This window comes from Amphiura filiformis, chromosome 1 (genome assembly GCF_039555335.1).
Source record: "Amphiura filiformis chromosome 1, Afil_fr2py, whole genome shotgun sequence".
Classification (NCBI taxonomy): Eukaryota; Metazoa; Echinodermata; class Ophiuroidea; order Amphilepidida; family Amphiuridae; genus Amphiura; species Amphiura filiformis.
The window spans coordinates 79,146,825-79,169,943 of NC_092628.1; the positions used below are offsets into that span (position 1 = coordinate 79,146,825).

Sequence of the window (23,119 nt, forward strand, 5' to 3'; positions counted from 1 at the left end):
AAGCTCCATAAATGACAATGTTACAGTAACTTGGGACACCCAAATGTATGTTATAATGTAAGCAATGAACCTAGTTCATGTTTTTATTGAGGTTAATATACACAAAGACATTTAAACTAGTCCAATGATCTGTTCTTTAGGAGGGAAATCAGCCAAAAAAGGGGGAAAAGTTACGAAGTTCAAATTTGACCCAGTGTCTCTTAACCCCTTGGGGAATACCGTGACAATGAATAACATTTTAAATTCAATACTCTCAAGTATCGCATAAACCTCATTACCCGTCTCATAAATGGATCATAGATTACACCAAACGGAAATTGAACTGGATCAAGCTCTCTCCAAAGGTGGAGAAGGAATAAATGCCAAGCGCTTTTTAACACTTTTACTGTGACGGAGTCAGATCTGACTGAGAATGGAAAAAAATAGTTAGTCAATTTGCAGGTAAATTGATGCACGATGGGTAACCCCAATATTCATGTGGCATGGCTAATAGCAAGGCGACGTTTCGGTGTCAGGCATACTGTTCACATCAGTTTATTTTCCTGTTGTTACTAGCTTCTGTGCTCGTGCTGCAAGACACCGTCTGGCTAGGATGAGATGGGAAGACTGAAAGGGTTTTCTTTATTGATAGGTGACTACTGTTGCTCATAATGTAATCATTATATAATCTACTCTACGGATAAGAGAAGTTAGTTTCAGATGACGGTCTGGGGAAGAGATGTACAGTGCTGTGCCAGGGCGATAAGTAATCACAGTTGATGTAATCCTGGCCATATATCAGTTATCAAATTGTGTTGGTTATGTTACAATTTAGATATCAAATGATAAAGCTTAAAGATACAAGAAGTGATGTCATTTATAACATGATGCTTTGATAGTGGTTGGCTTGATTCAGAACAAGTTGACGCTTCCTTAACGAGCGCCACCTGTGTTGGTATAGGTGGCTAACGTATCCATCCACAATATGTGAAGGAATCATGAATAAGTAAAGAAAGGGAGCTGAAGGGTCAGACATTAGTGCTGATTTGAAAATCAAGTTGTATGGATTACACTTGATTGTGACAGATCATGATAATCACTTTTCGGCAAGACCCTTTCTTAAATATATAAATCATCATCACAATGCATGCATTTCATGGACCACTTTTGGCTGGTGTGGGCTGCTGTGATGTAACCTTACCAAATTGTGCATAATAGTGTATTCTTTTATACTCAAAATTATACATGTCATAAGTATCATGGTTCCAGTACTAGTTTTTAACTGGACTTACTTGAACCTGTTGTAGTTTTTCAAGTTGGCCATATAACAAGTGCAAAGACTGATGGCCTGACAGTAGCTTGAACTATCGATGGATTAATACTAGGTCCATCTTACACACAGCTGCCAACTAACATAATAATATTCTTAGTAGATTCACTCATTACAATATATTACTCATTCATGTCCCAACACCTTCCTTTGGTCCAGCGAAGTGCACTTTCCTAACACTACCCTGTTCCAATTCAATCCAAATTTACATAACTGATTTTGCCATATGGTGTGTGTGTGCAGTCAGTCGGTGGCACAGAAAATGGACAAGCAAATTGGGCTGTAGTTTGGAGATGGCATGTAAGCCAACAACCTCTTGTTCATATCACAGTAGCATGCAGTCAAATACAGGTTAGGATTTCCTATTGATTCTACTTTGTACCCACATAACAATATGAGAGCCACCTGTGGCACCATATCAGAGCCAAATACTAAGATATATGCCTTCCGTAGTGGCCATGTCACTTTTGTCTTGCAATTACAGGACTTGAATTATTTTGATGTTTCTCAGTTAATTTCCTGCAATTTTGTCTCTTACATGAAATTTTGACCCAAGTTTTGACAAATTACAGACATTATTACCTCTTGCATGCTTTTCTTAGAAAATGAAGGGTTTCGGATACATATCATATCAATCCAACTAAAACTACTGTACTGAATATTATTATCATCAAAGTTTTATTTTAATGTTATTGATCTTAGGACCCTCAGGTTACTAGTCTGATGTTCTAAAGTATTGACTAAATACTGAGGAAATGAAATTGGTTAATAATGGTTAATAGTTTCACCCATAGTTTATTTCAAATGTACGCATCATTGTGAAGTTAATTTACCCGCTTGTCTGAATATGCTTTAGTAAGTAAGGCAAGCAATTTTTACAATTCAAGCTTATGTTTCGACAGGGTATACCTTGTTGCGTGTCGCTAACTTCAAAAGAGATAATCACAAGATTTCACCTTGTTCATGTCTGTAGTCCCACTGAGCTACAAGTACACTACCTGCCAGTATAATTGGTTAATTGTAGCAAGATGCGTAGCTATGAAAACAAACTGGCATTTATTTGAAGAGCTTTACACAATGCAACCTGTGAAGAATCTATTAGATGACATCCAGAGAATACTATTGACTTGATTAGCTAAGGGGTGATAACATGCTTGGAAACAAGGACAAATCTTAATGAAATTGTAATTGTATTAGTTAACAGTAGTACTGAGATTGTGATCGAGGTAAAGTAGATGGAAAGTGGACTGGAGTCTACAGCATGCAGAGCAACAAGGCCTGAGATAAATGAAGGAGAAGGATTTATTCAACTTCAGTGAAATAATGTAATAGTTATTAATATCAAATTGAGATTATGATTGTGGTAAAATGGTTTGAAAAATGAACTGGAGTCTGCAGCCTGCAGAGCAGCAAGGCCTGAGATAAAAAGAATTTATTCAACTTAAATGAAATAATGTCATACTCATTAATATTAAATGGTGAAACAAGGTTGTCTGATATTTTTTGTTTTTCAAAATGAATTCACTTTTATTTATTTTAATCAAATCTAATGATTTTAAAATCTTATTAAACCCCAATGTGTAGGTCTTGCGTGGTACACAGTGAAAGCTATTACACAAACTATACTCATTTACATCTGTTGTTCATTTTGATATGTGGGTTTATTACATCCACCATCATGCAACTGGGTATACATCAAAGTCCAGAGAGAATTTTAATCAGACCTAATCTCCAACATAGGAAAACAAATTTCAAATGTGGGATATCTTTAGCAGATTAACACAAGAAGCATTCAAGACGTCCTTAATTGTGCGCAATTCTTCATGGGCTGCTTAATTTTGTAAAGTCAAGAAAATAAGGAAAAGAAAGATATTACGCAGATTCTTTTGGGAGTAACTGTGCAACTCACCAAGGTATCAGCGGAATACCAATATTAAGTTTCTTACATCCGAAATGACTTTTGATTTGTGTATCGCAAGAAATTGATACCAGCCCAATGATACCATTTCATTTTTTTGGGTCAACTGATTTCTGTGAATGATTTCCTCCAGTGATGAAGATAAAGATCTATCGCTCCATTCACACTTTTGAGTCTGGACATGATACCCAACACTTATGGCTTTCTCCATGTAGTAGTGATAACTTAATAGTTCTTGTAGCCATGGTGAAACATGTGTTAGCGTGTTCATTTCCTCCGCTTCAAATTGTGTGAAATTGCATTCATTAAATATCGCCCAAGTCATGCGTCCGTTTGCTGACTGAGGGGATTATTTATGAAATAAAACAACTGACAAGAAATTCTATAGGCGATGATAAACTTCAGACACTTTATGTTTAATGAAGGTTTTAGTGTTGCCTAAACATGATACAAGTAATCTGAGTAATGCGTCATAAAGGTAGAAATAAGTTTTGTTAATCTAACTGTAAATCCTCATCATGACAAGTTGTGTAACAAAGCTTTAAATGCATAATGGGATTGGATAGGGGGTAATTGAGAGGTTTTGTTAAAAATGGAAAGGAGAATCTCAATTGAAATGAAATTCAGTTATTTTCAACATTAAAGGCATAGGCCTATGTGAATGAATAGAAAATAAGCTTTCAAATTATTTGTTTGAGTCATGTAGTAGAAGCTTGTAACCAAGTAATTAGGCCTTTTGGAAAGTCACAAGTAGTAAGAGAGTTAGCAGCGTGTATACTGATATTGGACTCTGTCATGTTTGACATTTGCTTAAAAAGTTACCTTTTTCAGAGTCTTCATTGAGCAGCGGCGTAGCTTGCGACACCATCCGGCGTCTTCATTCAGCGTAGTGATGTTTTGTTTACAATCCTCCGGTCACATGACCACCCGATGGGTGGTCAAGTGTCAACAGATCATTGTAGATGGCGGGCAGGTCGTATCCGGCGTCCCTATTGAGCGTGGGGGGATTTGTGTCTTAATCTCTATGGCTTCCCTGATCTTTCTGTTCCAAAAATGGAACATCTACAATGATCTGCTGACACTTGACCACCCATCGGGTGGTCATGTGACCGGAGGATTGTAAACAAAACATCACTACGCTGAATGAAGACGCCGTGATGGTGTCGCAAGCTACGACGCTGCTCAATGAAGACTCTGAAAAAGGTAACTTTTTAAGCAAATAGTAAGAGAGTTGTTTCTGGTACACAATCATCATCCATTTATCATCAAATTTCAAGACTCATCCGGTCGCTCCAGGAAAAGACAAACTGTTGTGCGAAGGGTTTCCTCCCCCTGTAACCCATATTACCCTTAATGTGCTAGATAAACCCAAGTATTCCAATGGGAGCACTTGGTTGGTTTACAGTCCACCCTCTGTGTAACCCACAGGAAGAAAACGATGGGGATATCACTCAGTTGACTAGCGCATCTGGCCTCAATTTAACCAAGCTTACCTTTGAGCGATACTTGCTACCCACTCAACTTTGTAGTCAGCTACTTTTCCTTCAAGTTCATTGAATACTTTCTAATGCAGATAGTATTTTGGACATGGATGGGTTTTGAAATTTGCCTTGAAGATGTATCCGGTTCCCACAGGTTCACAATTCCCATGCTTGTTGTCTTCACCATCGTATACATTATCATGGATAATGTTACTACATGCCAAATATGGATGTCATTGCTTCTTAACTGTTTGCTACACTATGTACCACAATTGCCTCATCTCAGTGACATAATTCAATAACCTCAATATAACAATCATAGTGCAAAATTTGACCTCCAGTTGCTGAGTATGAGTTTTTATACCCAAATTTTCAAAGGTCATTCAATGAACACACAAATGTATTAGGGTTAGATAACTGTGCCCTGATAGATGAGCATGTTGTGGGTCCTAGTGCCATCTTCCTGGTTGCTATATCAAATCCATTACTTTGGAGTTGGAGCGGCATGACGACAAAATTTACTTGACCATGCGAGGTTGGACCATGTAACCTTTCATCGAAGGATTTCAAGTAATGATCCCAAGAAACAATTCAGTAAAATCTCTTAATATGATACAGAATCTGAACAAATGTGATTTTAAATTAAAAGGGCATTTCGTGATCCACAGCCTCATCCCCCACTTTTCTCAAAAAAAGTTGAGATTATTATACCACTGGAAACCTCAGGCTACATAATGTTTATGTACAAAAATTTCTTGTAGATTAATTCGTTTAACTAAACGAAATTACAATAGTGACCTATGGAGCAGTGTAATACACATAATCATGCATAACTCGCAAGCACAAAATCTGAATCAACTGAAATTTTGAGAATAAGCTTTTTTCATGGATATCTACTGCAAAATGTCATAAAAAGAGGATCACAAAATACTCTTTTAATTGTAAATTTTAATGTCAATGTTTTTGCAGCATATGATCCAAGTACAGTTTAACTTTTGCTAATTGAGTTCACATATATATTATAGGATTTGTGGCTCGTGATACATCCTGTATTCAAAGTATTTCATGTTACTAACAATTTCACTTTGTTTTGTTTCTTTGAATAGTTCACGGCAGTTTAGTCAATCAAGACCTTGACCGTAGAGATCAGAAGAACACTAATCACAGAGCCAAGAAAATAAAAATTAGTCCATCAGGCTAAACCAAGCATAAAGTAGAGCTAGATGAAGATGGCGATAGTCAGTCCTCTGTGTCAGGAGAGCCACCCGTCAGGAAAGATGGTTCGATAGCTAACAACAACGCAAAAAATAAGAAGAGGTATTTGAGGTGAGGTCTAGAGAAAGTGAGATTCTAACTGATGACAAAATAGAAAAGAGATATGAACGATGATCGCCCTGTCTTATCACCAAAATTTCTTTGATCCTGTCTTAAAAATTTCAAAACAGATTTTTTTCTGACCAAAACAAAAGTACACATTGTATAGTGTAATGAGGGTGCTTACTCTTTCTTTCATTTTAACATAGCTTTTTGCATGTCAAAGCTATTAGTCTTTTTTTTTCTTGTGGTACTTCTTAGTTTTGTTGTTGGTGAAAGGTTCATTTTTTTTTTAGTTTCATAGTTTCATGTTGTTGAACACACAGTCCCAGGCATGAGAATTTTCAGTTTTAAAACTGAATTCGGTTTTTTTTTGGTACTTTTTGTCCAATTTCATGCACATACCTGCAGTCCACAACGGTCAAATTTACTTCTATTTTCTAGTTTTGAAGTTGCATGAAAGCAACCTTTCAAGATTTGGATTCGAAGCAGCAAATATAAGATGAAGAGTCACTTTTGTAATGTGAAGACTGAAACAAAAGCTAACCACCATCTGCTAATATGAGGGAGAGTTTTACACAAAAAACATTAATTTTGCCCCATACCCTACGTGACAGTGTGTCAACAGTTTTGTCAAGAAATTCTACATGAAAATCTCTTTTGGCAAAGGTGTAATCTCTTTTCTTGGCCTAAACATGTTGTATGTGTTTAATGCATATTATGTATCTGTATTCTGTTACAAATGTGTTTTTCTCAATTCTGCAAGTACAGTTCACTTATATGTTGAGGTGAACTAACACTGTGGGTGTTTTAAGTCATATCCAGAAACTCACTGGTTTTTAACTGAACTGTGCTTTGGAATTGAGATCATTATTGTTTTGTTTATGTGTGGCTTCATTTCTCTTTGTGGTGGGATATCTACAAAACCTTATCAAATTGTTTCTTCTGATGTACGTACATCATGAATTTTGAATTAATATTATTTTATCAACTCTTTCACTTTTAAGATAAAAATATTTATACTAATAAGGCTAAAATACTAGTAGTAAGGCTATTTTAGGGCTACCTTGTGTTATTGTCCATTTGGCTTCCTTGAGAAGGTGACGTCAGAACATTGTCAGAGTTACTTTGTGCATGCACAGATTACCTCCTTTGATCATGTGTGTAAACACGCCTGTTCTTTGAGTCAATGTGCACGATTTAATACTACGTGCTCTGAAGCACGAACTGATATCACTCTCTCAAGAAAGCCAAATAGACTATAGGGGTGCTACAGATCCAGGATTAGTGATGCGTATATGGGTCTCAATGTGGTTCAAAATGGTGTCTGGTTCATTGCTATACCATGATCCGCTTCCAAATTTTACAAAATAATATATCAAAAAAAAAAAGAAAAACCAAAAAAAGTGACAATGAGATGGATGCATGATATATGAAGAGAACAATTCAACCATTTGAGAAATATTTGTGTACATACTTTGTCTGGCTTCGTTTTAAGCCGTACAACTTTCAGATTGATGTTCTGGAGCAAGTGGATCTATTTCCATATTTTGTTCGTCTGTACCTTCCTATTGGTTGGTTGTATGGTTATTTTCTGCTATGTCGGAAGTTTTGCTGTATCGAAAATAAGGTATGCTATGTTGAATATTAAATAAAGTTTGCTATGTTGAATCTAATCCTAACTGTGACCCTAACCCTAATCCTAGGCCTCACCCTAGCGAACTTTCGTATTCGACATAACGAACCTTATTTTATATTTGACATAGCAAATCGTATAATTTACAACATAGCGAAACATTCAACACAGCAAAACTTCGACATAGCGGGCAGACACCGATTGGCCAACTACTGGATGGATGTTTGAACCCTACTGACCCTCTAGACGACGGGGTGCTAATCCTGGATTTGTTCTACTTTTTTCACCCCTCTCATTAGAAACCAACCGCCTAATTTTGATCTTGATAATGACAGTGAGGATGATGCGGGGTTGACACCTGAAGAGAAGGTGGTCAAGGAGAAAGAGAGACGGCACGCCAACAATGCCAGGGAACGAGTTCGTGTTCGTGACATCAACGAGGCCTTCAAAGAACTGGGACGCATGTGTTCAATGCACCTAAAGAGCGACAAAGCTCAGACCAAGCTCACTATACTTCATCAAGCTGTCGGTGTTATTACAAGTTTAGAAACTCAAGTTAGAGGTAAAGGTATAAAATCGAAAACAATTTGGTAGTAGTATGTACCACACAAGTCTGATATATTCCAAAAACAAGCCTGACAAACCGTATAAATCATCATTTACATGCATTTTTTAATATCGTTTTAAAATTTAAAAAAGTGTTTTAGAAAATTGACCGACCGACCCTGATTTTGGGGCTTATTAAGGACAATACAACTTTTGTTTGTTGGCCTAATGACAGTACTCTGGCCATTAGATGTTAAATATGGAGCATGAGCAATTATGGTTACTGTCAAAACTTTTGTCCCTCGGACCAACCAAGATGGTCTTGAGCTTTAGGTGTTTGAAAAAGAAGTGTGTTACAACTTATCTAGTTAGAGACCCATAATTCTTAACCACATGCACACCTTTTAAACAGCTGATCAGAAATCTTCAGAAATAGATGTTCCGTGCAGTCAATAAAAACGCCACAACTGGTGACAGCGCATTTGATGTGCATGTCCACACCAATTATGTACAGTGTTGCTCTTACTTGATACAGCGTATTAAATGCGGTGTCCACTGCATGGTATATCGAATTAGAAATTGATTAGTTCAATGTTTTGACAGTCTTGGATGAAAAGGTCTATTAATCAACAAATCAGAAACTTTTTTTAGTAGTAAGAATTTTTCGTAACCTTTAGTAACACTTGGCTTTTACCTATACACAGAACGCAATTTGAAACCCAAAGCAGCGTGCCTTAAGCGAAGGGAGGAGGAGAAAGTTGAGGAGCTCCCAAATAGGGCCATGGGTGCTCCTCCACCAGAACACATGGTATCACAAGGGGGCCTATCAGGTAGGTAAGTTTATGTAGCATGACTTCTCTCTTTGCATCACATCATTTGCATGAGCACTTCCTTTAAATGGAATTCACTGAATGGTTCACAAAATAACATCCAAGGGGTGGTTGGGTGGGAGAGTTGATTTGGTTTGAGGGGCTATGTGTTGCTTGTGGCTTTTTGTGGTATTCAGAAGCAATACAGTTCTACCAGTTTTGAAGGAAAAAAAAAAGCATAATAAAATAGGGTAAGAGATGGGAGGGCACCGATTTTAAAATGGCAAAGTGAATTGATAATGAGCAGAGGGGAGCAACATTAAAATTGTTTTTGAAAGAGAAAGGTCAAAATGGAAAATAAGCCAGGAAAAGGATTAGTCTCTCCCAAGTGCTTGTAGCCATTCAAATCAAACTTGGTTCACTGGTGAGGCACTAATGATAATTTCAAGGTTTTTTCCCAAATTGGGATAAGTTCAAATCAAGCTGAATACTTGATAACATTAAACATGCATTATATCAATATATTAAGAATGATGATAGTATGACAACCTGATCTGGGTTTGTTCTTCATCTAGAAATTATATACACAATGATAAGAAATTTACAAACATTGTGGCCAGATTTCATGAGAATTTCGATAATAAAATTTGGATACAAAAAATCTCACTGTAATGCACTTTCATCTCTTTTCAACACAAGTCTATCATTTTGTTTCAATATCTTGAGGACCGCAATTGTCACATCAATTCAATCAGACATTAAAACCGCCATTCATATTCCACAACAAAAAAGTATGCAAGCTTTTATTTATTGCTATCTTATTATTGAGATTTGGTCCAACCAGCCATGAATTCAGCCCTCAAATTATGCCCTATAGTGCTGCCTTGGTGCCCTACATTTCTGTCTGTTTTCAAGCCATTGCAAAGCATGTAATTGCCTTGGTGCCCTTTTCAAATTTTTTTTTTTTGCCTTGGATTGGCCGTTCTTTCAAATTTTTAATTTGAGGGCTGCATGAATTCTGCCAAACATCATTTCCCCTTCCAATCATTAGTAGAAGCATGTCTATTTATCATTATGTATTTGTAAATTTTGTAAATATCATCATAATCTTTCATATTTGAGAATGAAAAGCATGAATTTGAAATGACTAATATGAGTAAGGCCTGATTTCAGAATGGCCTACACAGTGTGTCTCAAGTGTTCAGATCTACACCAGGCACAAAAAGAAACTCGTCAGTTATATTCATCCTTGCTGTTCAATAACTTGATAATTTTGGATTATTCTGAAATATACATTTTGTTAATTGGACTTTTCTTTCTCATTTGACAGCCTGTTAAGTAAACATTGAGCAAGAATTGACCAAGATATGCGCCTCAAACTCTCAAACCCCAAAATGAAAAGTTGCAATTTTAACGATTCAATTGTGCCTGTTACACTGTGTGCTTTATTGATTGGCCTGTGGTGCTTGTGTGCAATACAACGATGCGTTCCCCTTGAAAACCGTTGAAAATGCAACTTTTTGTTTTTGGGGTTTGAGGCTTTGGAGGCGCATATCTTGGTCAATTCTTGTTCGTTTTTCACGAACAGGGTGTCAAATGAGAAAGCAAAGTCCATATAACAAAATGTATATTTCAGAATAATCTAAAATTATCAAGTTATTGAACAGCAAGGATGAATATAACTGACAAGTTTCTTTTTGTGCCTGGTGTATGTTGTAGCAGCTGACTCTTCAAATGCACAGCAGGTCTTTGTGACATCAGGCCTTGCCTCACTTCTATACCAAGCTTTTTAAATCCTCAGTTCACCTGTTTGTGCCACAGTGCATTTGTTGATATTAAATGTTAAAAAGTTTTATAAACGATGTGCTTTACTATAGTCAAAATATTAAATTCTCGATCATGAGAGCCAACTTGGGAACGCACAGTTATTTGCGCCCGAGCGTACTACATAAAGACCGGCGCTTACGGGCATAAACACAGCTTTTGAGAATTGACCAATCACACGGTCGTTGCTAGGCAAGGTCAAGGTTCGGTCATGCAGGTCGCGCGATCGTGTTATTCTATGAAAAATACGCTGACGCAGAAGGTACATCCTCTCATGATCGAGAATTTATTATTTTAGCTATAGTAATGCATTGTGATATACGTTGTATTTAAAATTAAAACTGCTTCACGCAAATTGTGTAATTTTTTTGCAATGCATTATGGGGAGGGGCAAATGTTCAAGTACTGTTACTGCATGACTCTCTATTATAAATGTTTGCAATGAATAGCTGGCTATTTTAAACCAGGTTTTCTGTCAACTTGTTTGTGTATGTTAATTATAGTACACTACCAAATTAAGCTAATTATTATATGATGTAACACAACAGATGTGGGATGCATACTTTATATTTAATTAGGGGGGAACCCTCCTGACATACGGTGAAATAAATGCGCCAAAATTATTTCTGTTAACTATTTGTTTTATATCTGAATTGTTTGACATTCGTTTTTACTGGGACTCTTTGTAAATTCTATGGATATGATGATTAGAGGAAGTGCCATGTTTAACCCCATTTTTAGGCAATTTTAAGTACTTAAAAGACCAATGTCTTAACTTTTGTTCTGTTTGAAGATACAGCATTAGGCATATAATGAAATACTTTTTGTGAGGGAGGCTATTGCCCAAACAATAATACCCTATACCTTAGTGGTTATGAAACAAGGGTGTGTGTTGCTTGTTACAACAATGTCTTACTTAATATTACACTTGTCAGAGCAAAGATAACAGTTTATGCTTAATATGTAGACATACATCATTGACTGATTTTGTTGTGTTTTTTGCAGGCAATAGCCTACATGGCATCCCATCTGGAGGTGGCTATGGAAGCATGAACAGCCCTGGCATGTATGGGGACCCAATGGGCCCACAAGCGCATCAAACAATGAATGTACCACATCATCATCAGGGTTCCGATGGTCACGGTGGCCTTATGGATTTGAGCCAAACGCCGACCAGCTCAATGTCCACCAAACAAATGCTGGACTCCATCACAACACAGGTTTCTCAAATGACGGGTGGACAACCCATTGAGCCTCTAACACCGGAGGAGTCGGACGGAATTGCTGTTCAGTAACATCGATATATGCCTTTTTTTGCCCTGTTCTGGATGACAAAGCACAGACTTAATGTACATCTTGGGTGACTGACTGGACTGCACCCAAGAGGACTAATTTACATTGCGTGTGATGTTATGCAAATGAGCAAAAAAGCTTGATTGTGTAACAATAGCAACCGAGGATGAACGAACACCAGTGTTTCTATTCTGTCAACGAGTTCACCTGCTGAATGGCTTTTGTACAGAAATTTGTTTCTTTAACAAAAAAATAATAATGATTAAAAAAAAGACAGAACTTTTTCCAAAGGGATGTTACAAAAAAAAAAAAAAAAATATCAAGAATTACTTACGTGTCGTAATATTTATGGCTGTATGAAAGCAGAATGAAATGGAAAATATTATAAATGAAAATCACCAAAAAAGGCCTTCACATACCTACTACCCCTGAACAAGGTGTTTGTTGTATAGTCAATGTATGGAGTAGAGCCATATTCAAAATGTTTTTAAAAGCTCACTTATTCTAAATTGGGGGTAAACCAAACATTAAGGGGGAATTTTTGACTCTGTAATAATTTTGTGCCATAAATTATTGTGCCCTATGTTTCTTGTTTGTTTTTTGGGTGCAAAACCTGTTGATCATGGCAACCTTGCTAACTGTGAAACTGGCATTCCAGGTGCTAGGTCATTCTGACAGTTTGACCTTTCTTTTATTATTTAGTGCTGCTTTTTAATTATGATATTATAGTAACTTAAAATAAGGTTGATTTTAACACCCAAACAGACTATCATACATGTTTTTAATCCTTCCCCAATGTGCTATGAGATATTGACTTTTTGATTGTATTGTAAATGACACTGTCGTTGAGCAGCCGTGATGATAGCTAACATGCTTACTTAAGCTTCTCCAATGCACTTGAATGTAAATGATCCAAGCAATTCAATTGTATTTAGTCTTTTTTGAAAATGTTAATATGGAGGAAATGTTTAAAAAATGAATGATCACAGGCTGATGTAGTGTATGTAAAACGCAACATGATAAATGTTTCATATGGTGACAAACGATTTCAACAGCAAGGAATAAGTTGTTACTACCCAACCACAAAAGGGTTCAAAACATACCAATATGGCCCATGGTTTTGAAGCACATTGGCTAACTTCACTTTAAGTGTCTGGTGAAGGGAGACTTTCTTAAGGTAGATATAGAGGAGAAGCCTATCTTGCAGACATGCATGAATAGTTTACTGCCCGTACCAAAATACCTGGAAAAGATGCTATAGTCCATTTGGCTTGCTCAAGACAGCAGCATCTGCATGTGATACATGCGTGTTCAAAAGCGGTGCATCTATAGCGCTATGCTGCATGAAGCGACTGCACCATACAGATATACCGTAAAACCCCGTCTACAAGCATATATAGTGTTTTTTATGAAAGCTAAATTAATTCGAAGCAAGCGTAAATATACCAATACAATAGATTGGTCTTAAAATAATACTTGTTTGCATATGCTTGGATCCGTAATTTATTTGTTCGAACTCCATAATGGTGCCTGGATTAATGAAGCTTTCATCAGAAGCACTCTATATGCTTGTAGACGGGGTTTTACGGTACTGCCTTTCGTCACATGCGTATCACACATACAAACGCTATTGTCTTGATGAAGCCAAAGGAACTATACAGATTTATTGTTATGAAGTAGTCCATTACACATAATAAGAATGGGACAAAAAAGTGCGAGTTGTTGCCTTGTAAGCTGCCATGTTTTTCTCAGATGATCTGAAGGTGTTCAAGTAAGATTCCTGTGTAATTTGGTAGCAGAGGCTCACTGCTTGAACACAATGAAAGATTGCCTTTTGGTGGTGGTGATGAGCCTGTGACCAACATGAGTACTGTTGTGACTCGGAACCACACTCTTTTTAATGTGATAAGGGCTTGTTCCACGGCAAGCTTTGCTTTGCGTTACACCTCAGTTGTGTAATTATAGCAGCATGGATTAAACCAGTATCATCTAATATGCCAGACCTATCTATCTTCAGTACAGAGTGTGCTATTAATACAAATGCAGAATCAATCAAAGCTTGTTGCTGCTTCTTTCATAACAGTATTTGAAATAATATATAACTATAGGTTATTCATTTGATAATGCCCACTTGTTCTAATACATGTATGCTGGGTTTCTCTACCGGAAGTCGGTTTTGACCGAAATCCCTTCCCACAAGGTAATATGCGTTTAGCATAACAATAGATACAGCTTGGAAGTTAATCCATCTCCTTTGTTATACAATATAATACACATATTGTGGGAGGAAATTTCGGTCAAACTGACTTCCAGTAGAGAAACGCAGGATCCATGTATTGAGTATGAGGAGATGTTTAGACATCAACTGCAATTATTTCTTTGGGCTGATACATGTTATACATGCCTCTCTCACTCAAGTAAAACAGGTAGAGATATCAGATGAGTTGAGACAGGGTTCCCACGGTCCTTAAAGTCCTTAAATTTGCAAATTTTGAATTTTACTTAAAGTATAAATTTTGACAAAATTTGGAGAGTGGAGAGGAGCTGTCACTTACGTTAATATGTGCCGCAATTGGAGCTCCAGCTCCGTATCAACTTTTTGTGTTGTGGTAAGTCCTTGAAAATCATGCTTTTTGACCTTGAAAGTCCTTGAAAAGTCCTTGAAGGTGTGGGAACTCTGTGAGAGCATTTTCATGTGGAAAAAAATATCTGGCTGTTAAATGTCATGTACAGATGTTTTGCCGTTTATTTGAAAGTCCACAAGAGTTGCAGCCGTACTTCTCTTTTAATAAGCTTATGTGCTAACACGTAATGCATTAACATGTTAAATTTATAAGCTTTGTGTTTGCCTTTCTCTAACACAAGCTGTATGCAAAACCTGAGACTGAAATAGAATTTTATTCATGAGCTCAACTATACTTGGAAAGAGTTAAAAGTATTCAGTGTTCATCATGTAGAATAGTACAAATTCAGTAAGTGCCATCAAATCGTAATTGTTTGTTTTCTCTGCCCCAGAGTAATGAAATAAGCATCGTCCATAACAAGTCATAAATTATGTATTCAAGTGCATTGAAGCCTCTGTGGAAGAGACTAATTCACACGCATCAATAGCACATTAAACTCTGTACTGTATATTCAAGTGCATTGATGTCTTTGTTAAAGAGACTACATTTTTAGCACAAGTATAAACAGTACACCCATATTGAACTGTATTCTTTTGACTGCTGAATTTGACAGCCTATTAATGCATATTTAAGATAATAAAATATCTTGTTCAGTTGATAACATGCAATGTGTATTTTAGGTCAATTATATCTCCAAGTGCTGCACGCCTTTATTTTGACCACATCACGGATGCTTGAAGGAATTGACAACAAGTAACGTAACATTAAATTTCAAACTGAGAGTATCCCATGATTCTAGGCTGTTGCCTCCCTAGGGATTTACTTTTTTATCTGTGGTACATAATGTAATTGAATTTGTGAATCGTTTGGGGGAATTTCTTAGTATACTGTAAAAAAATGGGAATGTACAAAAGAGAGAGGGTTTATTTCATTGTATGATGTAAATTGTTTTAAGTGTATTGTGTTCTTCCTCGAGTCAATGTAAAGGCTGTAATTGTAATTTTCTTGTCAGTTTTTCAAAATCAGTTGTTGATTCAATTGGTTTTGTTTGGTTGTGCCCTCTCATTTTGTTTTTAAACTGATATATTTTTAATTTATGATACACAACATTGCTGATCGTTGTGTTCATCGTGTCTTTCTTTTTGCAGGTCCGTGCGCTTAATTTAATCCTTGAACTCACCACGCTTTCTTCAATCCTTAACATGCATATGGGGGTGTGAATCATGGAAGTATGAATTTATTTCTTGCAATAACATTGTGCCAACACTAGGCTTACTTTAGCTCCTTGAAAGTGCTTTTGTTTCTCAAGTGGCATTGGAAAATATGACAGTTATTAGTCGAACACCAACATTTTACGAACAGGTTGGCGATATGTGGGTTTGTTGATGACATGTGCATGTTAAGGATTGGAACCAAATGCTAATAATTTGGCAAATTGATAGATCTTCCCCCTTCTCTCCCGTGATAGAGAGTAAGGTACTCCAGCCAGTATAATTGTCATGAACATCAATTACAAAGAAAGAAAAATGAACCGTATTGTTTTTCTCTGAGTATAGTTCATAATGTGGATGTCTTTGCATATCCACTAAACCATGCAAAAATTATGACAATTGAATGAAATATTTGACAGAAAAGATATCCAATAGGTCATGTTTCTTCTACAATCATGTAACTTAATGAAGTAATATAGAAGAGTAAGAAATCACTATGGACCATAACAGCCTCATCCCAATGGCATAGTTCAATAACCCCAATTAAACAATTATAGTGCAAAATTTGAGCTCTAGTTGCAGAGTATGAGTTATTGTACCCACATTTTCAAAGTTCATTCAATGAATGTACAAATGTATTGGGTTTAATGAACTGTGCCCTGATAGATGAGCATGTTGTGGATCCTAGTGAATGTATTGAAATTTGTACAGAGGTATTTTGCAAGTGCTGAACTTATTTATTTATCAATGGTTGACTGACTTTCTTTTCAAATCTGGAGACATTTTTTGTGGAGAAACATGTTTAACCTTGTTATTGCTTGATCAAAGAAAGTAGACTGTAACAAAACGTCACTGATGAATGTACAGCAGCTTGTATGTGTCACACATGCAATGTCATTTCACTCATGAGTCAAGATTTTATACATTATTATGTTTTGATGGATCCAAGTTGTGATAATATTGGATCCAAAACATAATAATGATAAAATTGATGCTTTACGCTAATATTTATTGGTCTCGCTATGAGTTGTAAAATATTGACTCGACTCACGCCTCGTCCAATATTTTAAAACTCATAGCTCGACTCAATAAATATGGGCTCAACCGATCCAATTTTATATCAAATTTTTTATAAACACAATTGGTTTATATGGTCTATTTTCTTTGATCAACTTTGAGATTGTGGAGATTAAAAAAAGTGTAAACTTACATAAGCATGCATTGGCAATAATAATATTCTGTAATTTGAGGACACTAGTAAATTAAGATTTATCAAAGTGGTGCAAAAAAAAATGATCGAGAAATAAGGTCTTTTTAAACAACCGGGACTACTAGTTTCATCCTGGTTTACCGAAACAACGAACTATTCACACTGGAAGTATCCAAGTATTAAATAATTGAGGGGTTGTGTGTCTTTTCTTTTTTATAATAAAAAGAATGAGAAATGATGTGTCTGCTAAGTAATTCATGAGACATTCCATTATGATTATAGGGGTGATAGTAATACCCTGTAACAACCTGTTTGGTAGCCTGGTTTGCTTTGCCCTAATTTTGACACTTTACCGTACACCATTGAAGTATTAGAATTTGAATTTTGTGTTTCCAATCTTGGTTTATTTTCTTTTTTTCATTGTGTATAAATGAAAAAAAGTTAAATGACAAATAATCCTTGATTTAAAATGAATGATATTGAAATATTTTAGCAATATTGGTAAGTACGTAATGTACTTAGAGATATAGTTATTTTAAGAGGTTGGGTTAATTTGTTTTGTTTTTAATTTTTGTGTTATAATCTGTATACTGCACTTTTTTTTGACAGACACAAATTGTAGGAAAATTTACTCTGGAAATAGTAACCACAAGTTTCGACATTCAGTTTAGATTTTTTTTACATAAAATGACCAGAAGTGTATCAAACATAGGAAATTTCTTAATAATTACAGTTACAGAACAAATTTTAATTATTGAATTTTAAGTTGTATGTATGTAGCATTAACTTTTCTACCATGTGTGGGTATGCATATTTCCTCTCACAAAGAATTCGCTTCTTTATACACCTAAAAAAGAGTAAAACTCTTTGTGCTATTTGAAAGAATAATAATTATAATATTATTTCTCATTATTTCAAATTCACTTTAATATAAACTCAAAAGTAACATTTCAGACTAGTCAATTGTAACAATAGTCTATATTTTGGCTTACATTTTGAAGTTGGCATTTGATCATTGGGCGATTCCAGTTGAAATCCATACACCCCCTGTGGAAAACATGACCTTAATCTCCCACACAGGGATTGTGTAAATTTAAAATGGATCACCCATTCAGGTAGTCCCATTTGAAATTTACTCTCCTTGTGTGGGAGATTAAGGTCATGTCTTCTATATAGGGTGTATGGATTTCAACTGGAATAGCCCATGCACAAAGCTGCCTAATATAATTGAAATCTCCCCGCTGTCAAGAAAGAAAAGAAATATTAAAAACATTTCTTCTTGACACCTGTCAATGAAAGTATAATAAGTGCGGTGTTCACAATCATTTCAGCATTAATTAATTTAAATATTAATTTTTAAGGAGAAAATCTAAATTCCATACTATTTTTATATACATTTTGTCATTCTGTTATTTTATCCTTTTTTTTTAAAATTAAAACAAATTTATAATATTTTGTTAACTGCTGTATGATCAGTTTTTCTTGTCTTGTAGGCCTGTACCCTTTTTCTCCCCATGTGTGAAAGAGTATTACATGGTTGTGGTGACCAGCGAAAAACTGATGCTTGCCGGCATAAAAATATGTTTAGTAATTGTGGGAATTCTTTCAATATTTCGCCTCCTTGCTTAGTAAAAATGTTTTGTGAGATGCATACACTTCTTGTCCAGACTTTTTTATCATGAATATGTAAAACAAATCAAGTAGTACCATGGGGTATTGATTTATCCACTGTCAGGACGACATGTTTGAGCACCATTGTATTAAGCCACTGCCACATACCCAAGTAAGCTTTTAAGAACTTGACTTGATTCTTAGGCTTACTATCTCATGTCTATGGGTTTCAGGGTAACTATGACATAAACTTGACACATTTGGGTTCAGACATGGAATAATAATTGTTCTCTTTACTGGAGAGAGTCTGTCAAAGACTTTCCCCCTTTTTTGCATTACAACTTTTCCCTGTCCTATTTTTGTGTACTGTTTGTATGTTTTTGACAGAATTTTGTCAAACTTCAACCTGATGAATATAAAAAAATATTGTATTTAAAACGTGTTTTTCTCCATGAACTTGCTCATATTTTTGGGAGGGGATAGTTTTATTTCATATTGATTTTTTTTTTTGTTTCCATGTAGTTTTTATGTAGTGTGTAATTTTTGAAGGTAAACAATGAAGACAAAATATGGATTTTACAGAGTATAAACGTAGTGTTGTAGGCGATATTTTGTACCTTTACATGATCTGCCATCACCAGCTTCTACACCCTTTAACTGTACTCTATCCCCTCAAAGGAATAAAATCATTGAATGTACACAATGGTCCTGCAGGAGTTCTGCCTAATACTGAGTGTTATCTTTATGTGGGATACTTATGTACAAAGGAATGTCAATGCATAAATGGGTTATGCAGTTTTCCTGCAGAACGGTGTACTGATTTAATGAAGATGTTTCTTGACAACCATGCGTAGAATCTTCAAATTGTCATGTTGAGAATATTGGTCATATCATCATTCAGTCTGTCAAGACCAATCGATCCTCTGCTTAAGGATGTCCATGGCTTGATTTTGCTGGTATGAGCATCTTCTCAACTAACTGCTGCCCTCAACCACTCATTGGAAGATCACAACTTGGTGGACTAGTGCTACGAAATGATTCAACAAGTGAGATGTGCTGCTATTGTATGACATAACACTATTTGATAACACAATTTTGTTGGGTTGTTTATTTATTAGTTTGATAATACTGGTAACATGGTAACACCTTGATACCTCGTTCATTTTGTATCAAGCCCATCTTTCCTTTCTTAAGACATTGTAATTGCACTCACTGCATGGTGGTATCCATTTTATCATGTGATATGATGCATATATATTTATTAATTAAATAAAAAATAATTAATTGAATCACATGAAAGATTGGAATTTCTGTTGATGTAAATTTGAAGCTTGAATGAATTGTTAAGTTGCCAGTAAGTGCTAACTTATGAACTGTGTACAGAAATCCTTGCGATTTAAAGTCTTCAACAGGGTAAATGGCACAGCGAACACAGAGTAAAATATTATTTAGCTTCAAATTGACCATCTACAGACTTCCATTTTATCACAAGTGTTCCATTTTGAATGGGATTTATCATGTTATTTCACCAGTAAATTATAAAAGTTTTCACTCAAAAGAAGAATGTTGGTGATTGTTACCATTGCTGTGTAGACTCACCCACAGTCCTACTACCTTCCTACCTAGGCAGATGCCAATGTCATTTCATATCTCATCTGTACTGTTAGTCTCCACCCAACATCTTTCACTGTAAATAGGCTTCTATTTAGAGAAATAAAACCGTCTTTGTAAACTAGCCTGAAACGATACAACATGACTTGCTTGCTTTGTGTTCTTCCTTGTGTTTTTTAAGTGTATGTGATGTCCAGTTCTCAAGTTGTCAAAAGGTCAAAGATCAAATTTTGGGCTCCACAGGGTCAAAATCTGATTTTAACCTACGTTGTCTCAAAGTATTCTTGCAAAATCAATTCATTTTTATAACAATTTCCACCTTCTAGGATGTTTTCTTACGTAGGAAATAATTATGGCAAATATCCATAGAGATAATGGGTTGACCTCTTCCCTATGAAATATCCAAGATTAAGCAAACTATTTTGAATTTGAAATGTTTTCCAAGACAGCAAAATAAAAAATGTTTTAAAGAAAAATGTTTGTTGTGGAGCCCAAAATAGACATGACCTCTTTGCTCTTAACCGCACATTGATAAAACTATACTTTCACTGTATAAACTTTGACGACCTCTTTCCCACCATCTTTGATTAATAATTAAAACAATTCGAATTAGTTTGGTCCCATATCCAGATGTTCATTACATCAAAAGCTAGATTTGTGCCCATTTTAATGTTTTTCCGGATGGTTCAAAATGAGATTATGGGGTAGGTGTGTAGAATTGTCACCTCTGGGCAATTCAAGGTCTAGGTTTGCACAGGTTCAAAATTCAAAACTGCTCAAATTGTTTTTAAACCCATACCATAAAGATTCAGCAAAAACATAGGTGTTTAATGAAATAGGTTTCATTTGATAAAATCATAAGCTGATATCATTGTTAAAGAACTATTTGATTGATTATAAATTACGTTATACTAGACTGGGCTCAAAAACTCAAAAGAAACTTATAATTTTTCACAAGGCCATATCTTAAAACCCTGTCCATAAAAATGAACCAAAATCGCACCCAGGATTACTTCAATACTCTACTCTAAACACTTGATCAGTAACCAAATAATTGTCCAACTGACACAACAGCAAAATGCACTGACATGGAACAGCTTCCTGAACCACATTCACAGCCTAATAATTGGCACCCAACACAAGAAATCTGTGAGTAAGTGGAATAATGTGGAACAAGACCTGTTTCTTGAAGAAAGCGTGTGAAAAGCAGAATCGGCCCATTCCACGCTATTCCACTTACTCTTTGGAAATGATCACCTGTGTAAGGATCTTGTACGAAAAAAATGAGATGGTAGAAAGGCCGATAGCAGCAGTTGATAACTTTTTATCAATCAAATAGTTCTCTAACACCGATATCAAAATGAAACCTACATCATCAAGGCCGGTAGCTTGCTTGTAATCAATCGAATAGTTCTCCAACACCGATATCACCCAATAATGAAAATTATTATCAATCAAGTAGTTCTCTAACACCGATAGCAACATAGCTGATTTGTCAAATGAAACCTACTTCATCAAGACATGTCAGCAGTAGATAATCAATCTAATGGTTCTCTAACACCGATATCAGCATAGCTGATTTATCAAATGAAACGCACTTCATCAGTAGATAGCTTACTTATCATCAATCAAACAGTTCTTTAACGCCGATTTCAGCTTAGGTGATTTATCAAATGAAACCTACGTCATCAGCAGCAAGCATATAACAACTTATATAATTATTAAGTTATTCATCAAGTTATTCATCTTTAATATCAGCTTAGCCGATTTATCAAATGAAACCAACTTCATCAAGGTCGACTCGATATCAGCAGTAGGTAGCTTGCTTATAATCAAATAGATCTTCAACATCGATATCAGCTTAGCGGATTTATCAAAAGATTCATCAATGCCGATCTGAAGTTGATAGCTTACTTAAAGGAGTATTTCGTGATCCTAGCATCCTCTTTTTATGACATTTTTCAGCAGATATCCACGAAAAAGCTTATTCTCAAAATTTTAGTTGATTTCGATTTTGCTTTTGCGAGTTATGCATGATTATGTGTATTACACTGCTCCATAGACAATGTGTTGTAATTTCGTTCTGGTATACCAGAACGAAATTCAAATTTCACGACATCTTTGCTAAACGAATTAATCTGCATAGGTGTTTAATGAAATAGGTTTCATTTGATAAAATCATAAGCTGATATCATTGTTAAAGAACTATTTGATTGATTATAAATTACGTTATAGTAGACTGGGCTCAAAAACTCAAAAGAAACTTGTAATTTTTCACAAGGCCATATCTTAAAACCATGTCCATAAAAATGAACCAAAATCGCACCCAGGATTACTTCAATACTCTACTCTAAACACTGATCAGTAACCAAATAATTGTCCAACTGACACAACAGCAAAATGCACTGACATGGAACAGCTTCCTGCTGTGCTACTTCATCAAGGCCGATATCGGCAGTAGATAGCTTACTTGTAATCAAATTTCACGACATCTTTGCTAAACGAATTCATCTGCAAGAAATTATTTGTACATAAACATTATGTAGCGAGAGGTTTCCAGTGATATATCTCAACTTTTTTTTGTAATCAATCAAATAGTTCTCTAACGCCGATATCAGCTTTGCTGATTTATCAAATGAAACATACTTCATCAAGGCCGATATCCGCAGTAGGTAGCTTACTTATAATCAATCAAATACTTTTCTTACACCGATATCAGCTG

The 23,119-nt window shown here is 35.6% G+C and overlaps 1 protein-coding gene across 1 annotated transcript in view; it reads left to right on the plus strand.

Annotated features, from left to right (window-relative positions):
- LOC140154121 (transcription factor 4-like) overlaps positions 1–14,613 on the plus strand; it is a 212,969-nt gene extending 198,356 nt beyond the window's left edge. Inside the window, 4 exon segments of the mRNA XM_072176731.1 lie at positions 5,815–6,034; positions 7,958–8,220; positions 8,909–9,034; positions 11,843–14,613. Of these exon segments, the coding sequence (XP_072032832.1) occupies positions 5,815–6,034; positions 7,958–8,220; positions 8,909–9,034; positions 11,843–12,132 (899 nt within the window). The 3' untranslated portion in view covers positions 12,133–14,613.
- The last annotated feature ends 8,506 nt before the right edge of the window (positions 14,614–23,119 follow it).